Source organism: Tubulanus polymorphus, chromosome 11 (genome assembly GCF_964204645.1).
Source record: "Tubulanus polymorphus chromosome 11, tnTubPoly1.2, whole genome shotgun sequence".
Taxonomy (NCBI): domain Eukaryota; kingdom Metazoa; phylum Nemertea; class Palaeonemertea; order Tubulaniformes; family Tubulanidae; genus Tubulanus; species Tubulanus polymorphus.
In genome coordinates, this window is record NC_134035.1 from 9,265,018 (window position 1) to 9,287,161 (window position 22,144).

At 39.5% G+C, this 22,144-nt stretch overlaps 2 protein-coding genes across 2 annotated transcripts in view; both read right to left on the reverse strand.

The window, feature by feature from the left end:
• The window catches only part of LOC141912468 (uncharacterized), a 38,101-nt gene extending 21,669 nt beyond the window's left edge, over positions 1 to 16,432 (reverse strand). Inside the window, exons 1-5 of the mRNA XM_074803687.1 lie at positions 16,319 to 16,432; positions 14,405 to 14,571; positions 7,707 to 7,892; positions 7,026 to 7,097; positions 4,689 to 4,864 (exon numbers count right to left, since the gene is read on the reverse strand). Of these exons, the coding sequence (XP_074659788.1) occupies positions 4,689 to 4,864; positions 7,026 to 7,097; positions 7,707 to 7,871 (413 nt within the window). The 5' untranslated portion in view covers positions 7,872 to 7,892; positions 14,405 to 14,571; positions 16,319 to 16,432. The remainder of the gene's footprint in view (positions 1 to 4,688; positions 4,865 to 7,025; positions 7,098 to 7,706; positions 7,893 to 14,404; positions 14,572 to 16,318) is intronic.
• Positions 16,433 to 17,494: 1,062 nt separating this feature from the next.
• Positions 17,495 to 19,342, reverse strand: LOC141912632 (nuclear protein 1-like). The gene is made up of 2 exons (XM_074803946.1): positions 18,997 to 19,342; positions 17,495 to 18,388 (listed from the first exon to the last, which is right to left on the reverse strand). Exon 1 carries the CDS (start codon positions 19,277 to 19,279, stop codon positions 18,998 to 19,000), a length of 282 nt encoding a protein of 93 aa, XP_074660047.1. The 5' UTR covers positions 19,280 to 19,342; the 3' UTR covers positions 17,495 to 18,388; position 18,997.
• Between the last annotated feature and the right edge of the window lie 2,802 nt (positions 19,343 to 22,144).

Below are 22,144 nucleotides of genomic sequence, written 5' to 3' on the forward strand. Positions count from 1 at the left end.
TTTTGTGTTCGATGTTTAGTACGCCCGCCATGGCATACAGCAAAACAAGAAACAGATTTTGTGTTCGATGTTTAGTACACCCGCCATGGCAAACAGCGAAACAAGAAACAGATTTTGTGTTCGATGTTTAGTACGCCCGCCATGGCATACAGCGAAACAAGAAACAGATTTTGTGTTTGATGTTTAGTACGCCCGCGTTGGCATAGCGAAATAAGAAACAGATTTTGTGTTTGATGTTTAGTTTGATGTTCAATAGGTCTGCCATGGCACGCAGCAAAATAAGAAACATACCAAATAAACTTAGACATCCTCCCAAATGGTTTCTTGTTTTGCAAAACCAAAATCTTGTTGACGAGCTACGCAAACAACATTGCGAAACAAATCAGAGAAGAACGTGTCTGCTTCATATCTAATTCTTGCCGCGTGCGCTAGGCTTAAATTTAGCGGAGTAACAAACACCGGTGGCTCGGATAAAGCAATTTGCGTTAATGTCTCTCCAGGTGACCATCATTTATTGCGAAACAATGAAACACTGAAAATATATCTATACGACGACGACGACGACAGTTTCGTTGTTTTTTTATTTCTATTACCGTGGTTGCATTATGAGTCGTTGATGTCGTCTATCGAGTCGACTATAAACAATGAGAGAGAGAGCAGCGGATTTATTTATGGCATGCGAAAAAGCAACGAGAAGCGGATTGTAAAAAAGATGAAACCACATGAGATGAAACCATGAGAATACCAGATCTTAAACACCCGGTAGATGGCCATGACAAAAACTAGACTTCTGACTATACTCAGGCAGGTTTCCATTGAACAATGCGTCTACACTGCAGTGCGGTGTTTAAATTGGCAATGGACTTCGATAGTACACTGTATCGTGGTGTATTGATGTTAATAGCAATTAGTTGTTATCTATATTGAGAGATGGCAGGTTCTGTCACGCAGTACAATATCAGTAACTAACAATACACCGCACTGTGGTGTAGACAGATGCACTAAAGTCGTTTCCCCCTTATTCAACACTATTTTATGAAATTTTCAAATCATCTCTAGCGCTTTCGGGCATTAATTACGTAGTCAGCACTGAAAGGGTTAATAGGAACTTGGGATAAACTCTCTACCGGTCGCTTCTATCAGGTTTACAGGTTACAGTATTCCAGAATCAGTAGTGACCAATCGAAACCTGCCTGATTGATGATGAACACTGTAGCTTTGAAGAATGCTTAAAAATGTTTTTTCAAACTGTCTTTTAATCGAGAATTTAAACTGAAGATTTTTTTTCCGCTTTATTGGTCGACTCAAAATACTCGGACTCGGTCTAACGTCGTCCCTTGGAAACTTATCAGAACAAATAGTGCGATTTCTCCAATCAATATATGCAACTTGAAATAAATGCATGATGTTTTATCTCGGATGTGAATTGATTCCCCGCTTGTTCCATTCGATATTATCAAGGACATTTCATTACTGAAACACAATAGGGAGAGGGAGGTGGAAATAGACAGCAGCGCGTTTATTCCCATCACTAGTAATTGATGAACTGTATTTTTACACCAAAGATGAATCGCGATGTTTTCGATTTATAGCTATCGACCAACAACGCCGAGCATCGCCAGCAAATCCGACGAAGGACTACACTTCGCGCGGCTTAAACGCGAAATCAATTTTCTGATAAACCGAAACGGTCTAGCGTTGTTTTATACGATACCGTAGAATATCGAATCATCAAGAAGCAAAAAACTCATCCCTTCACACAGACACTCACACGGAGTAAAACCGGTAGATGCTCGATGAGTTTATTATACAAATGAAGTTGGTTATTTTCTAGCACTCGTAACCGAAGTATACACAACCAATCGATACAAAATATTCACGGACAAAATGCAAACATGCCGAAGGATATATATGTATAAATGCATGCATTCACTCTTTAAAATAAAATGATTGATTTAATGAGAATATATTGACTTTGATATTCCATGACTATCAAATGAGTAATTACAGGGTGACCACTTTCTGCCAATTTTCAAACACGTTTTGCCTGATTTTCCATGTGTTTACAAAAAATTCCATCATCTGAGCGAATCAGAGACATCTACGTTTAAAATTCTACTCATTCATTTTTCATTGAATCACGTACCGATATAAAGGAACACGTGGTCAATAACATTATCCAAATTCCCAGATTTTTCCAGGTTTTTGGTAAAGTTTGTCAAAGATTTCCATGATTTTTCCAGGTTTTTCAGGCAAGTGGCCACCCTGGATTAGCAATTTCATCAAAGCAGGCATTCGCACAGGGAAGATCTTTTATTAGACGTGAAGGGGACGAGAAAAGCTAATGGCTAAAGTCTTTAAGCCGCGATGCACCTTTCCGTATGGGGACTGATGATAATTGCAATATGATAGGATCACTAAGAAGTCATAGAATATCAAAATAGATTCGAGAAAATTCCTGTAAATAAGTACGGTATCATGCTTAGAGAGGTTTAGTAGGTTGAGTTTACCTGGATTCGGCGTTAGCATGCATAGTGTATTAACTATAGCCGGCTGTAATTAATCGTCGATTATTAATTAGAATGTGAAAAAAAAACTTACTGATTTTTATACGGAACGGACGCAATTATTTAAAACCTACATTCATGAGAATCGATGAAAATCAGGTTAAAATTCCGAGAAAAGATGACGATTTCTGTTGATAGTATTACAATTGTGGGGGATATAAGGGGTATAGGAATTAGTAAAATCAGAAATGTTGGAAAAAAAGCACACCTATAAACCCCTTGAACCTTCAAGGCCCAATTGAACATAACATTCATCTTCTCAAGGCCCTCCGGGCTGCACAATGTTTCAGCCCTCTGGTTCCATAGTCATAGCTTAGATCATGGGCATATGAATAATACATCCATGCATGGACCTAAGACCATCTTAGACCATCTAACAACTTAAGGTCAGCCTTTTGGACTATTAAGTCTTGACTATGGAAGGTTCCATAGTCAAGGCTCAAGTCCAAAAGTGGTCTGAAATCTTAAGACTGGTCGAAGTTGTTAGATTGGCTATAATAGAACTAAGATGGTCTATGACTGCTCTTAAGTCTAAGCCATGACTGTGCAACTGGCCCCAGGAGCCGGCTCCATAGTCAATACTTAAGTACAAAAGTGGTCGCAAATCTTAAGACTGGTCTCGAGTTGTTAGATTGACTATGGAAATAAATTGGTCTTGGACCAATCTAAAGTCAAAATCATGACTATGGAACTGGTCCCAGATCGTTGGACTTAAGCCACACAATTACGGATGTTTGGCAAAATCAGAGACCGACTGCAGTTTTTCCAAACATATCAATATTTTCAGGCACTGCACGTATGTATATAGTCTGAGTTGGAAACAACATTAAATATTTCATTGATATCACTTATCTCAGATATACACCCGAGCACCACTGCACCACGCCGCGCCGCCTAATTGACATGGAATAGCAATTAAAGTGCGCAATATACTTCAGGAAATGTTGTTATAACGGCATGTTACAATACAACTCATACTTTATAACATACATCATATATTGACACTTATGATTTCCAAAATCATAAAAAAAATTTATATTTATATACAGCAGACTTCGAGATATTTCTTCACAAACTCTCCAAAAGAATCCAACAGGTCTCGGTCTCGGTCTCGGCCTCCGTGGTGGTCACAGTGGAGCGAAGTCTATACTGAATAATATTCTTATTACTAGAGAAATATATGAATTACAATAAATACATTTCTCTTCTTCAGGCGAAAAAAATGATCGAATACTTTAACTGCGATGTAAACAACTCACGGTCAAAGGGATGAACCTTGGAAGGAGAAACTGTGTATAAACTGATTGCTAATAAAAATACAGCCGGGTATCATACTAGCAGCCAGCCAGCGACGCTGTTTGATGTGATGGTCTGAAACCTCCGAGGAGATGTAACGAACACCGAGCATTAAAACTCTTTCATGTCGTTTCATGTCGATCGAGAGACGGCGATATCACAGACGCTGGAATTTACGCCCCACGAGAACAGCCGGATTTTCAAAGCGTTTCTCCGTAATTTTCGAAGCTAATCCCACAATTTTCAACGCCTTTCCCACAGGTTGGTGTTCGGATAACGGTGGAATTCGGTCCAAGGGTTATCAGACTTTAGACTTATAGACTGAATTCAACTCTTTACAGTCAATTCAGTCACAGTTCAGTTTTACAGTGGATTTCAAAGTCTAAACAAAAGAGCTCATGGACAGTATCTGGTCATGGAACTGGATCCAGGAGTCTGTTGCTCAACAGTGGATAGTTGGCGTTTAAAACTGAATTGTTTCTATGGTATTCATCTTTAACTAAACTGGCTCCTAATAAATACCATCGCTACAATTGCAGTTTGTTGCAATTTTCACTATTTCAGATATCTACCGGAAGTGAATAACTTTTGAGCAACAAACCCTGGACCAGACTAAGCTCATTTTGGTTCTATAGCCAATGTAAAAACTTAATATCAGTATGAGCTCATTTTGGTTCTTTAACCAATCTATAGCAACTTAACACCAATCCTAAGTTTTAGGACTATTTTTGAACTTAGGTCTAAACTAACTGGAAGCCCCCCGGACTATAAAACCAATTCTGCTGCTTTTTTTGCGAATCAAAGAATCGAATAACGAATACTTACAGACAGGAATCTACGAGGTTCGATCCCGATTTCGAATCGGCGTCGCTGTCGTCTTCTACGTGCGACGATTCCTGCGTCGTCGACGTGTACTGTCCCGATTCACCGGCCCTCCAACGAAACGAATCATCCGTCGACGATATACTGCTCAAACTGGCCGTTTCACTTCCCAGTTTACACTATATATCAAATACACAGAAAATAAACATATATACATCAACAACTAACACTTGATTATACGATTTACGATTATAGAAAGTAACAGGCGGAGATCAGAGTTTGCACATCAGAGTTTGGGATCCCAGTTGGCCAACACACACAGTCATTTGTAGCTGGAAACCGCAACTCAAAATCATCAAAAGTCATCACCATTTTCAAAGGAGTGCATCGAGTTTTCCCTGGTGAAAACTTCAAAGGCTGAGAATATGCTTCGGGCCTCAAAATTTCGAAATATTTCATGGAGGAGGCCGCCCAAACCCACCAATTTCGTTGTGGCCAAAGATACTGTGAACCTGCTGCTTCAGTTCATTAACCTCCAACTCAAAAAGTAAATAACCACCCTAGACGCGGCAAAGAATACGATCAAACATGTTTTAATGGCGAAATCAGAAATTTCTAGTGTCCCGTTGGGATAAGTTTTATTTCAATTTAACTATCCCGATCTAATAAAAAATCTAGTACCCTCGAGGCACCAGTTACGTAGACTTCACGTACGCGTCTGAAAATCTCTTTAGGTTGACTCCACCACTCAAGCCGGCTTAAAGCTATATAGCTACAGCACATTCTCTTCAGGAAAGAAAGATATTTCAACAAATATCCAGGATTTGAAAAGGTCGGATGTGACTCTCGCTAGTCTGTACGTTAGATCGGGCAAAATATATTCTCGGGTTTCAAAGACATCGTGTGGTAAAGCAACAAGATCCAAAATTCGAAATGAATGGACCCGACTTGTGTACATCTTATACCGCGTATCAGCTTTCAAAGCTCAGATATACAAATACACGACCCGATCTAGGAGGACGGAGTTTTGTTATCATTGAATTAAACCCGTTGATATGACATTTGACCGTAGATATTACCAGCAAATATTCACGCGATAACGCTACGCGTTATATCTATCGGCATTCTCTCGTCATCGTCGGCAGCGGCGGAGAAAAAAATCATTCCCGGCACAAAGATCGCATCGGAATCGATATCCACTGCGCGAGATGAATCGAAGGAATCGAGGGACGGCGCGGTGTGAGTCAACATGCAACAGGATACCGATTCGATGTTATCTTACACGCCGAACATATCTCCGCGATATTCATCAGTGACAACTTCAGCTTTATAGATGCTACATCGGAGATTTACGACGAACCCCGATTACACACAGACTAAGCTTCATTTAGCTCGAACCGGCTTTCGTCAAATGCGTTACGGATAAAGCTTTTACCAGATCAAATTTTTAAATGCTTCTGTTACGACAGTTTAGATAATGTAAATAATGGATTTTCAACGATAAAAAGAAAATGACCTCAAACGCCAAAGCGAGGACTGAACGACTAGAAAGTTCTAAAGTGAATTTGACTGAATGACCAGAAAGTTCTAAAACGAGTTCGATTGAATGACCAGAAAGTTCTAAAAGGAGTTCGACTGAATGACCAGAAAGTTCTAAGGCCACTTTGACTGTATGACCAGAAAGTTCTAAAGCAAGTTTGACTGAATGACCAGAAAGTTCTAAAGCGACTTTGAATGTACGACCAGATAAGTTCTAAAGCGAGTTTGAATGTATGACCGGAAAGTTCTAAAGCGAGTTTGACTGAATGACCAGAAAGTTCTAAAACGAGTTCGACTGAATGACTAGAAAGTTTTAAAGCGACTTTAAATGTATGACCAGAAAATTTGTCACTGAGTTTGACTGTATGACCAGAAAGTTCTAAAGCAAGTTTGGCTGTATAAACAGAAAATTCTAAAGCGAGTTTGACTGAATGACCAGAAAGTTCTAAAACGAGTTCGACTGAATGACCAGAAAGTTCTAAAGCAACTTTGACTGTATGACCAGAAAATCCGTCACTGAGTTTGAGTGTATGAACGTTGTAAATCATATCTAACGATTTTGGCTTTTTTCGCTGTGACTGTTTTATGAGTAAACAGCGAACGAGATCAATCGATTTCCACCGATATATTTCACTCTCGAGATTTAAAACCATCAATTTTCCATTAACGACGTACGAAGGAAGAAGCGACAGAAGTTTCTTCACAGTGACTCACGACGAGATCAAATTCACACATATAAAACATAGAGACACAGACGGACGAGGAGGTCCCGTCAAATCAATTTATCATCGGCGTACTTACCCTTTCTAGTTGATTAGCGACGCTGCGTCTTTCCTGTTCTAACTCTCTTGTCAACTGTTCGAATTGGGCTTCCTATATCAAACACGAGAAATAATCATGTCATCAATGAACAAAAAATGACTCGCGCAGCTTAAGGTTTATTAAGAGATTCATATTACGAGTACGAGATTCTGATGGTTTTACTGATTCTTCTTTAATCCCTAAAGTGCCACTTAGACTATTGGCTTATAAGTAGGTTTGAGATTTATAGAGAGGGCTTAGGTTAGAACCATCGATCGAGGAACTCAGCCACAACCCGAGTCACAGTTCAATGAATGGTGAATTATTCAACCACTCGACCAGTCTATCATTGCATTTACACTGCGGTGCAGTGTATGAATTGATGGAATCTGCCAATACACCGCATCACGGTGTATTGGTGTAATTAGTAATTATCTCAAATCGAAAGATGGCAACACCTGTCAAATATGGCGAAATATTAGTTATCAACAATACACCACAGTGCGGTGTATTGCACTATAGCAGTATGCCTGTTGTACAACGAACTGGGGTGGAATTTTTCAAACTTTTCTTCAAAAAATCTCCAGCTCTTTTGAGTATTAATCTTTCAGCGCTGGAAAGAGTTGAAAGCGATCTATAAACCGACGACCCGTAGGTCTCAATGAACCAGCCGACGATTACCTGTTCGTGCACGGAACGCAGTATACTGGCAGCGGAATTAACTGAAGTATTGGCGGCGGCGCCATTAACCGAAGAAACGTCTAAAGCGGGATTATCATACGCCGCGGTTAAATCTCGGTCGTCGTCTACGTACAAACCATACTGACCCGAGGGCATCGCTTTCATCTAACGACTACGACTCCCGATCTGTAAAACACAATACACACATCATCAATTCACTTATTGAGATTCAAATAACAGACCTTACCACCGGTCGTCATCTCTTCAGAAGCCTATCAACGTACAGGACTGTCTTCTATAGACCAGTACCAACTCTATCAATAATTGAATTACAATAGTCTCTACACACAGTTTTGTACCGTGTCTTCATGTAAGTTTAACAACACTAAATGTCCACGATGATTGTTGTATACATTTCATCTATATTCTATATTCCTTTAATGTTTAAATGTTTACGTATAATAGCTCTTTGTTTCTTCAGTTCGTCTGTGTCTAATACGTTAATTGTTGCTTGTCTCACTGTCATGTCACTACTCGTCACCTTGTAATAAATCAGTTCCAGTTGTGGTATTCCAAACTGATAGTTCATTCGTTACTTCTTCGCTCTGTTCCGGATTTCCGACGTCGACCATTCTTCGAGAATAGGGCAGAAAATAGCTTTGCTAAATAAGCATATCGTTCACGTGTAAGTCATAAGCCGCTATCACACTGGATTCCGCTGGATTTCCCTGGAAAGCTGTTTATTCAAGGTAGTATCAAAACTGTTTCCTGGCATCGAGATCTAAACTGGCCGTTTGTACTAGTGTATCAATAGAATGTGTTAATCCGCCGGAGATGTCATTAATCAGTTCTGTCTTAGGATCGGATAATTAAATGACCTGCTGCTGCCGGTGCCGCTGCTGGTCAGCGATGATGAATTAGTCGCCAACAACAAGATAAAGGCTGAGAGATCAGAAACTCTTGAGGATGATTTACATCCGTGTCTGAAATAGCCGATGATGAGACTCTCTCTTGTCAAGTAAACGTAATTAGGACGCGACACCACCAGATGGCGTGCTTAGGACTTACTCGATGTTAGGTTTAAGTTTATACAAATCCCTCCAGTGAATTGTGTATATACGTGTGATATATCTTGCTGTATATAATTCAATCTCTGTACTTGCTTTGTTTGTAAATAGTTTTATTACTGAAAGTTTGATATTAAATTTTGTTAATTCCTATTTTGTTTTGTATATATGTATATAATTCTGTTCATGTTTTGTCAATTTTTATATTCCATATTTTGTATTCAATCTTGCCTCCACGTACCATTCTTATGGTTGGAGTGAAATAAATATCTTATCTTATCTTATCTTATCTTATCGATGGTGACTTAATAATCAAAATTTAGTGATATAAAGATCTTTTAATAATAGAGGACATAATAAGGAAATGAAGTTAAAAGCAGAAATTTTCAATTTGTCCACAGTTCTCAGATGCGACGAGGACACGAGGTTGTTCGACTTTCGGCGCTCTTACAGTTCGGATCATCTAATCTATAATGTCAAGAACATCGACACAAATTAACAGCTCAGCATTAGGTAAAATCTTCGCGCGCAAATCATCGGGGTAAAAAACCGATTACGAGTTTGAATGTACTGAAAATATCCATCGATATTAATCATATTAAGACTGAATATGAGTTTCGTCTTTCTGTATATAATTCATGATGATAATTGATCGCAGGGAATGCGACACATGTGTTCGTTTATAGTGCTCACCGCCGACGACATTCTATTGTATTATGATATATCGCTTGAAACAAATGAGTCGTTTGAAATTTCAACAACTGTAAACCATGTATATCGCCTTCCTCTCTGTCTATATATGTAGGTATTATCAGGTATCGAATCTACATAGCCTTGCATCTTCCCTTGCAAACATTCATCTAATTCCTTAACCATTCATGAAACTGTCACGATAATACAGACAGGGTCCCCACAGATCAGTAGTTGCTGGATATAAGGAGTTTTAAGGAGAAAATTTCAAGTTTTTAGTGTCCGCGTCACTTTCATATTCCAATACGACAGACTTCTCCTGAATCAGTACTGTTTATCTCGGTAGACAATTATTTCGATGGTTTTATAAGTAAATTTTTATCCTTTTACACTATCTAAACTCTAATTCGGTAACTGCAGCGCCTAATAGGGTTACAAAAAGACCATGGTCCCAACTGGCAATTTCAGACTTCAGACTAAAATGGTGAATGTCTGAAAGGGTTGGGGCCAAAATAATGAGTGATACTTTTCCTAAACACGTCGCATTTTGAGACATAGAACTTACTTCATGCGGAACTACACAAACAGGTTCCGTTTATGAAAGTAAGAGCCGATACAGGTGTGAATTCAAGTATTAACGCCGATTAATTCTAGCAAATATTTATTCTCGGAAATTCCTCTCTGATCCCTGCCCCTTAAGGACCAGTAAACACTTTCGATAAACGTTTAACGCATAAAAACCCGTGCGTAGGAAATTCCTCTGTATTCGACAAAATCATGCTGTTTCTCAAGAATGGAAATTTTCCTTTCAATATCCGATTATGCTGAATACGGGTTTACAAGTTGAAACCAAGTAGAAGTTAACTATTTATTTGTCGCACGAGCTTTTATCAGGTGAATGAGTATAGTCAATAAAAAAACAACAGTATTTATAGGTAGACTGACAATATTTACAGAGAACTGAGTGAGAAGAGTAATATTACAAATAAATGATAAGTGACGTGATAATTAATAATAGCTTCTATTCATTAGAAGCGAAAGCTTGTGTGACAAATAAATAGTTAACCTATACAGTACTACTCGTCTCGTAACTTATTTTAAACCTGGTTAACACGGCTACTCTACGAATATTCTCAAGTTGAAACCAAGAAGTCTTTCTAAAGACTGCTCTCACGTCTAACGAAAACCAGTCCACCAATTATGGATCCAAAATTTTTAGATTTTATTCCTGGAACCCCTGGTACTTGTTTCATTGGTGACTATCAAAATCTTACTTCCAGTATTCAGGGACGAATTTAAGGGGTAAAGTCTCAGGGCTCCGAGAGGAGGACCTTTCCGCTGTGGTTGCCCTTTTGGTCGATACAAAAATTGTTAAAATCTGCCAACTGAAAATTCATTCTTTGGCAAATTGCATATTTTCGGATGCATTTCTCGTCCAATCCCTCGGACATACCCCACACGGCCAATGACATGGCTGCTTTATCTAAAAATGCTTTTCCTTTCTTCTGGACCCCGGCCTTCCCAATTGCCTAGATCGACCCTTGCCGGTACCGTGGAGCTGGATCCTGTAAATCAGTCCACTTTAGTATCTCTTCAATAGAACTTTCTTGCGAATATCGTATATAAACATGATTGCCCTACAAACGATATTGAAATCGCCTCTAGACGCTCTCTCTCCTCCCGAGGTCTGGATGTTATTGCTGTAGCGGTGAAAAGAATGTTTTTGATGCAACAACTCTGAATGAACTCGAAACATCTGATATATGCACAGATTCAGGCAGAAATGTTCTTTATTGGTTCGATACCCGAGAGAAGTGATTGATGTGATAAATCTATTCCTCATGCTAATACTACAACGAGGAGAGTCAACTGTCGACTCGACTGACGCTGCTAACAATTTCTTCAATTATGCCGCAGCAAGAGAAAGTGAGACTGTCGGCCTCCCTGACGACACCTCGGCCTGCCTGCTGTATGTGTAAGCCGAGGTGAGTCAGGCAAATAGATCGCACAGGTTGCTGTTATACTTAATGAATTATATCCGGGCATCGAGTATTTAAAGAGGGCGTGTCGAAAATGTCACAACTCTCAGCGCTCAAATTTTGAATCACAACAAACCATCAACTAGTACAGGGTCCCTACAGATCGGTCATTCCTTGATAAGCCTTTAAGGAGTTTTAGAAAATATTTCTTATTTCGAGGAAGTGTCTGCGTCACTTTCACATCCTGATTACTATAGACTCCTCCTAAATCGTATTGTTTATCTCAGTAAACCGATAATTTGGTGGATTTATGAGCCTATCTATATTCTTGACATTACTAAGCTCAGTTTCTAATTCGGTAACCGCCTAATTGGGTGAAAAAAGATCCTGGTACCGACTGTACCGATTTAGGCGTAGTCGAATGTAGGGCCTGCAACCTCTGAAGGCCTATTTCTCAAAATTGAGTTTTTCTAGTTTCTGACCTGTCAGATTAAAGTAGTTCCAAGCAACTTCAAAAGCATTTTTAGAAAGAGTATTTAAGAAATCATAGTCCTCATGTAAGGAGTCATAGTCCTCCCGTAAGGAGGGTGGGTCTAAAATTTCATAATTCTCGGTTAACAAATCATGAATCATTACAAATGATCGACTAGTATTATAGGTAAGGTAGATCCGGTGATCGCGCTATGGACCCACTTCACTGACACAGCTGACGAAAATATTTCCGGCCCCGATATCAGAACTCTGGTAAATAAAAGCCGGAAATCATAGTCATTGACGATGAATCGATTTTATCGTTAAATCAATTAGAAATGTTTAACTACACGAATCGTCGGAATCGTTTCCCGAATCGTTTCCGGAATCACCGGCGTATTTGAACAATCAATCTTTATAGAACAATGACGACTACATGATCTAATCTGACGAGAGGCCACATTCCATACTCGCATTCCTGACGCTACGTTTTAAACAAACGGATCTCTATTCCTCAGGCGTGCTTCGCTAACAACTTAAACAGCCAGGGTCCCTATAGATCGGTCATTCCTGGATATAAGTCTTCGAGGAGTTTTGAAGGAGCAAATTTTATATTTCAAGGAAGCGTCTACAATTACTGTTAACTCCTCCTAAATCGGTACTGCTTATCCCAGTAAACCCATTATTTCCACGGTTTTGAAAGCAAATCTTTATTCTTGACACTACCTAAATTGGGTTTCTGATTTGGTCACCACCTAATAGGGTAACAAAAAGATCCTGATTTCAACTACCGATTTAGGAGTAGTCTACTTTACAACTTCTGAAGTATCTAATCACCTATTCCTCAAAATTGAAGAGGAGCTTTAAAGAAGTTTCTGACATTTTGCACTAATTAAAGGAGTTTCAAGCACCTTCATAAGCAATTTCTGTTTCAAGGAGTCGTCTAGGGACCCTGATAAAGAGACCCTCAAAATCTTCGAAATAACAAAAACTTTGGAAAGTAAATACACAGAACAAGAAAACCAAAGAGAGGTTAAACGGCAGGATCTGAAGTTTAATGGGTTCTATTTTCTAAGTTGACGAGACTTGCATGCGACGAGGCCACTTAATCGGCGTTAGAAAGTAAACTACCAGATTCGAAATTCAAAGGGCATTTCTAAAGTGGACAGGGCCACTGAATCGGTGTGTAATAATAAGACATAGGAGTACAGCATGGATCAGGCAAGCGTGCAAATGCTGTCCGTACTATACTGAGTTCTCGAGGCGTGGAACTCATTGACGAGATTCTCCATTCTTTTAACTCATAAACCTGTCCTATATTCGCGATACTCGAAACGCTCTTCTGATATACGACGTGACATTTTTGTCGGTGACAAAAATTCACCCGAGAAATTCCGTTTATTTGCGATCTATTCAAGACGCGATATCCTTAAACAAACGCGCGCGGTTTTTTTTACTATTGAATCACCGCGCGATATTCCGCGTAGAACTATATATACAGTCAAAAAGTGTCAAGGCTTCGAAATGATTGGTGCATTATTTATAAAACATTAAACACGGCTTTAGAATTCAGAACCTTGTCAACTGACGGCGTAAATATATAGATAGATATAGATATAGGTAGGTAGGTAGGTATGCCCTCCTAATGGGCCGACAACTCGATCCCGATAAACCTGAGACTCGTTTGATTTAATTCAATTAAAGCAAAGCGAAAAGAACTTCCCACAATTTTCCACAAATCGTCGAATAGAATTCCCCACATTCCCTAACACAACATGAAAACTGCTTCAACTTAGAATAACCTGTACACTTAAACACGTGAACGACTAAAACTCAATATAGGCGTCATACACATCTAAATGACTTTACAACTTACCTTTAAGAAATTGAAAAGACAAACATCACTTTGGACTGTAGAGATGTCTGTGTCTAGTCTACGAGCAATTATCTAACGTTTGATAATTGCTCGTAGGTCCAGTTAAGCGTCAGTTACTGTTACCTCCTAGTTAAGATCAGGGTCCAGTTTCACGAAAAAGTTAAACTCACATTTTTGGTGTATTTGCTATTGGTTACTTCATGTTTCCAATGATGACAACAATTCAAACTTAACCGTTTTAGGCTTAAATTTTTTCGTGAAACCGGGCCCAGTACAGTTTCAACTCTAAACCTTAACCAACGAACGTACTGAGTCCGCGGTATCTATAGAGATAGTCCAAAATGTTGCGTCTTTTAACATTTGATTTTTCTTGATAAATAATTACATTTCGAAATGTTGTTATTCGTGAAAAGGGTTTTAATGCGTAATTCACGACGCCTTACGGAACCGTACTTAGATTCAGAAACGACATTTAGTCGTTTTGCACTGAAATTACACGTTACCATGACAGCAAAAAGCGAAAAGCTTAATTATTAACAATAGACAATTCCGGACCACGGGAGACACATAAAAGATGAAATTTAGCGACGTAAACTGTCAGTATTGATACCTTACCTCCAGAAAATATCAACCTGCAGTACACGTCGACACGAGGTAATTTACACGATGTAGTTATAATCCAATTGTTTTTACGGTTACGAAATAATCCGCTTATTTTATATCCACCGATTGTATTAAATATGTACGTCCCGCAGAAAAGTCGAAAACGAAACAACACCGCACTGAAACGAAAACAACCGCAAAGAAATTAATTAAAGTGAATGAGCAGAAACCAGTTCTATAGTTTCTGAATGCGGGTTTGAAAATACACTACGTACTTTCAACTCGGAGTTAATCTAGTACCCGTGGCACTGAATCCAGCAATATCAACTATTTTGAAACAAAATGTTTTCCTCAATTGGAAATACCCTCATTTCAACTCAAGAGTTAACTCTAATTCCTGTGGAACTGAATCAAGGGATATCAACTCTTTTAGACAAAATTTTCTCAATTGAAAATAACTCATTTCAACGCACAGTTAACTCTAATACCTGTGGAACTGAATCCAGCAATATCCACTCTTTTCAGATACAAAATGTTTTTCTCAAATGAAAATCAACTCATTTTAACTCAGAGTTAACACTTATTCACAACTGTGGAACTGAATCCAGACAACTCTTTTCATATAAAATATTTTTCTCTATATACGGTATAGGCTTATAAAGAAATGATTCTGAAATTCCATTGAAATAACAGTATGAAAATGGACTACGCTAACCTTAAGTAGTTCTTGTTATTTCACCACAATAATAATCACAATCAGGAGGCCGAATTGTATGAAATAGAATCTGTTTAATATCAGATGGCCTTCTAGTGGGAAGGGTATAGGCTACCACCACGCGCATATAAATCACCGAGAATACCTCTAAATCATGTTATCTTTAAGACATGTAGTACTTGATAAAACAGAAGTCAGAGTTGAAGACAACATTCCATAGATTCATATTCCATTCTATAACGAATTCCAAAGTGTCACTGACTAACCTAAATGCTATGGGGGGGGATGAAATTAGCCGAATTATCCACCGCTAATCAACTGAATTGTGTGAATACAAGTGTAACAGCCACACACGCCTAATAGATAATAGTTAGGCGTATACTACAGGACACATTGATTAATAGTAAGGCCTATTTGATGTCATTAAAGTAATCTAAATTAGTCATAACAGAATAGTCGAAGATATAATAATGGAAAGTTGTGTGACTATATTAGGACTACGACAGGACAAGTGAATCTTGACCTATTTATTTTTACTATATCAACACTCGAAATATTCAAATATTGGCCGAACCCCAACAACCTACGACTACGAAGACTTCAACCGACGCATTTTATCCCTGATGTAAGGTTAACACAACAATAGATTTTAACCAAGTGAAAGGCGTGATTGTAGGCTAGACTGGTTCCAATAATTGGCAATCAACCAGCGTGTGCATGTGCACTGTTCTAATAATGCTGCAAATTGAATGAGTCTTTAACTACTGAATAAGATTGTTCAACCAAAAGATCCTGATTGCGAATGTGACCGCGAAAATGTAATTTTACAAAATGCAGGACGGTTAGGGGTGGGACTACACTGCTTTAGGCTAAATCTGTGTGTGTCCCCAAATTGTGGAACTTACTACCTGCCTTACCCAAATTCTCTGAGCTGGCCAAGCTGCTTCCCCATAGGGTTTTAGGTAGACTAACATAATCATACAACTGATTCAGATTTCGCTGGTATTTAGAAATCCAAGTGATATTTACGGGGAATCGAGCATCCACAGAACTATTATTAGATTAACTCAACATTATTTAATTTACTACTACAATACAAGACTCAACCCGGAAGTGATTTCTTACGGCTAATTGATCAATTTCTAATTAACGAACGGGCTTCAATTTTACATATCTATTGCCACCCTAATAAAAACCTCTATTTTCACTACCTGATTAAAATTGTGATTCAACTTGCCGCTGTTCAATCGCCATATAATCCACGAATATAATATCCGAAAATCATCGAAATACCGCAAAACAGCCAGTGTCCACCATCTTGTTTGTGTTGGCTGTTCCGATGTTTGGATTTGTCATCCCTCCGCTTCAATAACCCTAACCGTAATCTGCAGCGGGGTGAAACCTATTATCGAACAGCCAGTAGTAATAGTCCACGCGATCGTCGCAAGGTAGCAGCATCGGCCGGGAAATTTTAATGTCCGAAGGCGCGGATTTTCAACCACAGAGGGCTCACCGATTAGAGCAGTACAGATTTATGTAAAAACAATAATCTATTACTTCAATGTCTATAGTATATATAGTATATTATCATTTTATATACATTATAGACATTGGATTAATAGATTACCGTTTTTACATTAATCTAATCTGATACGAGCCGTCAACGGCCTCCGTTATTTTGAAAACGCTTCTTAGTTAAATTTTTAACAAACTATACATTTTGAATGACCAAAAATATTCATTCTAGGTGTTACATTTTTACTTCCCGAATACTGCCTCACAGCGCCTGTGGTCGTCGGAGTGGGAAATCATGTACGCGGCACGGCCGGCGGATCAGCACAGCCGCCGCCGGGTGTGGCTAAGGAGAGTCGTTTCGGCACCCCAGTAGTAAGAGGCTTGATTACCGGGCATGGACTACCAGGTGGGTGGTGTGTGTTGGAAACTATAGTTAAAATTCGGAATATTCAAGCTACAAATCCCGCGGGCAAGAGGCGAGTCGACCGGGCACCGTCGCCTGCCTGGTGGCGTCGGCGGCATCTTCTCGTCGGGGCATGGTAGGAGTAATCGGCCCGGAAAAGCGAGTGAATCATTATTCCTATCAGAGGCGCGATACTCGCTTTCTTCTATTTTCCATTGATTAATACCGAGGTAACATGAAATTAGCTGATTATGGAGAATATTTGTTATTCGACACATGATGCCTTCAGTACACGTAAACCATAAGACGGCCGCCTGGAAAGTACACACACATATCGTTTTTTCGATTATAGTTGACTTCTGGACCAGCCTCAACCGATCCCGTTTACGAATCCATTGAATGACCATTTTGCTAAATAAAACAACTGTATTCTCATTTAATTTCTTTTTTTTTTATTATGGAAAGGAAATAAATATAAAGAATTCCAACTCTTTTTTATTTAACGTAAATACAAAACAATATCACAAAAATAAAGCGATATGTATCACTTGTGTGTGTGTATGTATTGAGCAGACTCGTTTATTCTATTTCGACTGATTCCGGAATTTTATTGAAATTGCGCAAAAAGATGACTAGATCTTCGTACGAAATGAGTGTCGCGAGATGTGGTCGAAACGGATGAAAGTTAAGTAGTTTCTCCGATGCTTGAACGATCAATGACCGGTCGACGATCAGACGAACGTCCGCCGCAGACGGATACATGAACGAAAACGGTGTAACACAGCCAGGGTTTGATTTGAGTATTTCTAGTAAATCGGTCGTAGTCGCGAAAGATAAGTTACGATGCGCTTTCAAATTGGTTTTAAGACGTTTCAAATCGACAGGGGAATCTTCGCGCGTAATGACGAAATAGAATTCGCCTTTGCGGTCTTTCAAAAACAAGTTCTTACAGAAGATCCCGGGGTTTGGATCGTTTTGCCGGTCGCTCTCCCTATAAACGACCGTCCGGACGCGAATTCCCAGATTACGGAGGGCGAGATGCAGATCGGGGTTAGGGATCCCCCGATCTACGTCCCATCCTCCGCCAGACGTGTCCGAAATCGACTCCACGCCGTCGACACCGGATCAAATGGGAACCGGTGACTCCCGGGAAATTCATAATCTATACCACGCTTCTCTCGCAGAGTTCATTTTGGCGGGAAGAAAATCGGTGACTCTGTCAACGGAGAAACGATCTGATTCATGATCTGATTGTTGGATTCACATTATTCTGGTAAATGCAGTCTCAAATGCCGTAAATTCATCGCGTAGGTCTGGTTTCCGAGAGAGTAAGTCGACTGTCGAAACAGGTCGTCATTTCCATCTGCAAAATAAAAAGAAGCGGCGGCGATAAAAATGTGTTGTAATAAATTTAGTAATATAAAACAGTATAACGTAGACTACAGCTTGTATTTATTGCGTAGGTTTTATATATCAGATGTCCCCAGTGGATGACAAAATGTGGAGCGATAATTCATATCGATATATAGATATGTGTCGACCTCGCAGATGTTTTCGATCACGCCATATAATCGTACACACACATATATATATATATATTCCTCGTGATAAGAATATCTCCAGGGCAGCTCTTTCACATACACACGATCCGGGGGCGTTAGAAACATATGTTGTTTTGGAACAGCGATTTAGCACAAAAACGACCACGCTTCCATAAACCTAGGTCACCATATACAGCATACAACGTCAACGACGCTTTAGTTTTTCCAATGGATAAACGTTATCGAAGATTCGATAACACTGTTTATGTGCGAAATGGCAGTTTACTAAAGGCTATAGCTCTTTAATATATACACAAGACAATATTCGTAAAATAGAGAATAGAACTCATTAACTAGACCTAAAAATGCTTATGTTAATTTAGGTTAGATTTAATTATCTACGCTGTTATAGCCCTACCAAAACTCTTACCTTATTTCTTTTCCAAGTGTGGATGCTTGTTGTGTTCCATGTTATGCAGTTTTGTGACCAGTTTACGCGTATGACCGCACGTATCGGGATGGTTCGTGTTTTGGCTCGCTTCCTTCTTGCTTCTCATTTTTCCGCTCTTACCGGAGAACATATGCTTGTCGTGGTCGAACGTGTAGTGGTCGTACTCGTCGTAGCCTTCCATTTTCTTTTCTTGGCCTTCTAAAGTTTCTGGTGTACTAGTAACTTCAGTAACCGTAGTTTCTACAGGTTTCTCCTCGGACATAAAATGAACTATAACCGCGAACGCGACTCTTCAACTGTTTCAGGTTTGCAGACGAAATGAAACGCTACCGCGCTGGTGTTTATATACGCAATAACAAACATGATGTCATCGGCAGCCAATCGGATTTATCGATGACTTATCAAAGTGCCCCGCTATTGGTTGAATTTATTTCTGACGCAATGACAAATGCTATTTTTAGACCCTGCCCTGGTGATTTAGTAAACACGGCAACGTGTTCCACGTCATGTCATTGCAAACAGCTGTCGCAATTGTGTGTCAATCGAACGTGTAATATTTACTGCGAATTCGAGCTCGAATTTTCTCGAAACAGTAGCGTTCAATATTTTAGGAGTGGATTGTCGAGCAGACCCAGGCGGGAACACATTAATTTGGCATTAATGACACCCTTTTTATTTCGATCTAAGAGTCTTGTGAAGCTAGTCCGATCCACTTTTATATCGCAGTAACAAAGATGAGGATCAAGAATTTTGCAGAGCGAACCGCAAGATGCCCTGGGCCGACTACGACTTGCTGGCTTTGGGCGCCAATGGGGTATTCGTAAATTGTATATTCCACTGACGCAAACAAAGCCCGTTTCGCGGCATAAATGGTCTCAAAGTTATCATATCACTGAGATTGCAGCCTGCGCCTTATCAATTAGCTCAGCGCAAAAAGAGATCCCACTTTTCATGCACAGGGCCCGGTTCAGGGAGGCCGCGGCGGACCCGAGTCGAGAAAATTATGTAATTCATGAAACAATACTCTAAACTAGGTAACTTGAGAAATAAGAGTAGGAAAATTAATTCATATCACGGCAGGGGCCCGCCGTTACTTCACTCAAGCACCTCAATTTGAATCTGTTCAGAATTTTCATTGATTATTGTTAATGGTCCGGCATCCGGTGTCAGTTGACTTCTAGGGTCATTCTCAAATTCCCGGCATCCCGAAGCAGTTCCCGGCCCCTGGAGTCGCCCTGCCCCAGGCTAGAACAATTCCAGTAGTGTAGCGTTTTGGTGCTGTTTCATAAATTTTAGAATTTCTCGAATTTAGAGTGGGTCGATTGTACGTACATCAAAGTCTTTTATCCTGCATTATGAGTTTTCCGGTTTGCTCGGCTACCCGTACCGGCGGGGTAGTCTAGAGAGGCCAATGAAATCTCCGGTTTGCTGAACTACCCCTCTTTGCGGGGATGCGGTATGCTGATGTTTGATCTGACAGTTTCAAGTGGTTAATGGCTGTTTCAAGTGCTTACAACGATGCTTATTACTTCGTGGTACATGGTGGTTTAAAAAAAGATTTCATAATAATACGCACACCGCGTGGGCTTCGTAGAAAGACCACTGCCTGTGGCCTTCCCAAATTTTAATCGTCCTGTCCGATTTGGTTTCGTCCAATTGAGAGACTGCCTTTTCCAATAAGGGCATTTTTGGATCACATCACTCAGGAAATGACTTGCACTTTTGGGCCTCTTCGTCGGTTCCACGTGTTTCATTTGAGCTATAGACCACAATGGCGACACCATCATGGTCAGAAACTGACCAATTGAGATATCCCCGAGTCTTGAACACTTGACTTCGAATTTCGGAAATTTTTCAAGTCATGTTTGTTTTCAAACTACTGAAGAATCATTGCAAATTCATAAACTGACCATCACTGACCACCACTGACCAATTCAAACTCTTTGAATTTGAAAACGATATACCGCGTTATGGTGTCAAACTAGAAAGGATTCGCTATAGATATTGAGAATTCATGACCATCACTGACCAATTCATGCTTACCAATTAATTACTATCATATCATCGCCAACCTAACTAGAAATACCCTGATACTAATTTACTCTTTTAAAACTAATTCATTTAAAGAAGAATTGCCAGTTAAGGAGTTTGAGAGCAGTTTTGAAAGAGTTTGAGAATTTTCTCGGAATCCGGCCTGCAAATCGGTAAACAGTTCGTTCAGTCCGGCCGTTAAAAGTGTCTGGCCAGCGAGTATTATGTTAGTTCACGTTTTCTCCGCTTTCGTTATACATAGGGGCAGCACTAGACGGTTCAGATCACTATTTTTTATAGTGGCGGGCTCGTTTCAAATGCGTTATTTAATGAAACCATTCTCTTGATTAAAGGCTTTACAGCCACTTTTTGTAGACACGATTCTCACTTTTCTTTCATACGATCTTTGATTCGGAGTCTGTAGATGTTAATACAGTCCACGGGACGCCAATACAAAGGGGCCACCACGGCTTCCGCTCGAATCATCAAATCATCCCCGGAGGCTGGGTGATTTGATACGATTTGAAGAATGGTAGACTCACAAATTTGTTTCGAAAAACTGATATGAATATCAAAACTGAACGAGAAACCTGAAACTCATTCATAATAATTAATATTTTAAAAAGTGGGACAGTATCTTGTCAGCCGTTTGTGGATCAACAGGCGTCAAATTCATCTGTGCTTTATCTTATTTGGGCTACACGTGAACTAGCAAATTATGATTAGGAAAATCGAATTTGATTTGACAAGATAAAGTTCGCCTTGATTATTCAAACAAAAATTATTAAAATTTAGTAGTCTCTACTTCGCCCAGTGATCCCTCCACCAATTATAGTCAACTTACCAGACAGTTTTCAATAGTGAAAGATTTCAAATAATAACAAGGCTAAAAACCGCGAGTTTTAGTCATCATTGGTCGGTCGATTTTCTTCTCATTTTACTTGGTTGGTTACTTTTGGTCGGTATCATGATTTACTTTTAATGGTTGTTACAATTTTGGTCGGTACTATTTTACTTTTGGTCGGTATTAGACGGCTTTTGGTTGGTATCAGACGGCTTTATCAGTATTGGACGGTTTTGATGCAATAAATTCTGA

Coding starts and splice junctions, on each gene's coding strand:
- LOC141912632 (XM_074803946.1), bottom strand. CDS start 19,279: ATGTCCGAGGAGAAACCTGTAGAAACTACGGTTACTGAAGTTACTAGT.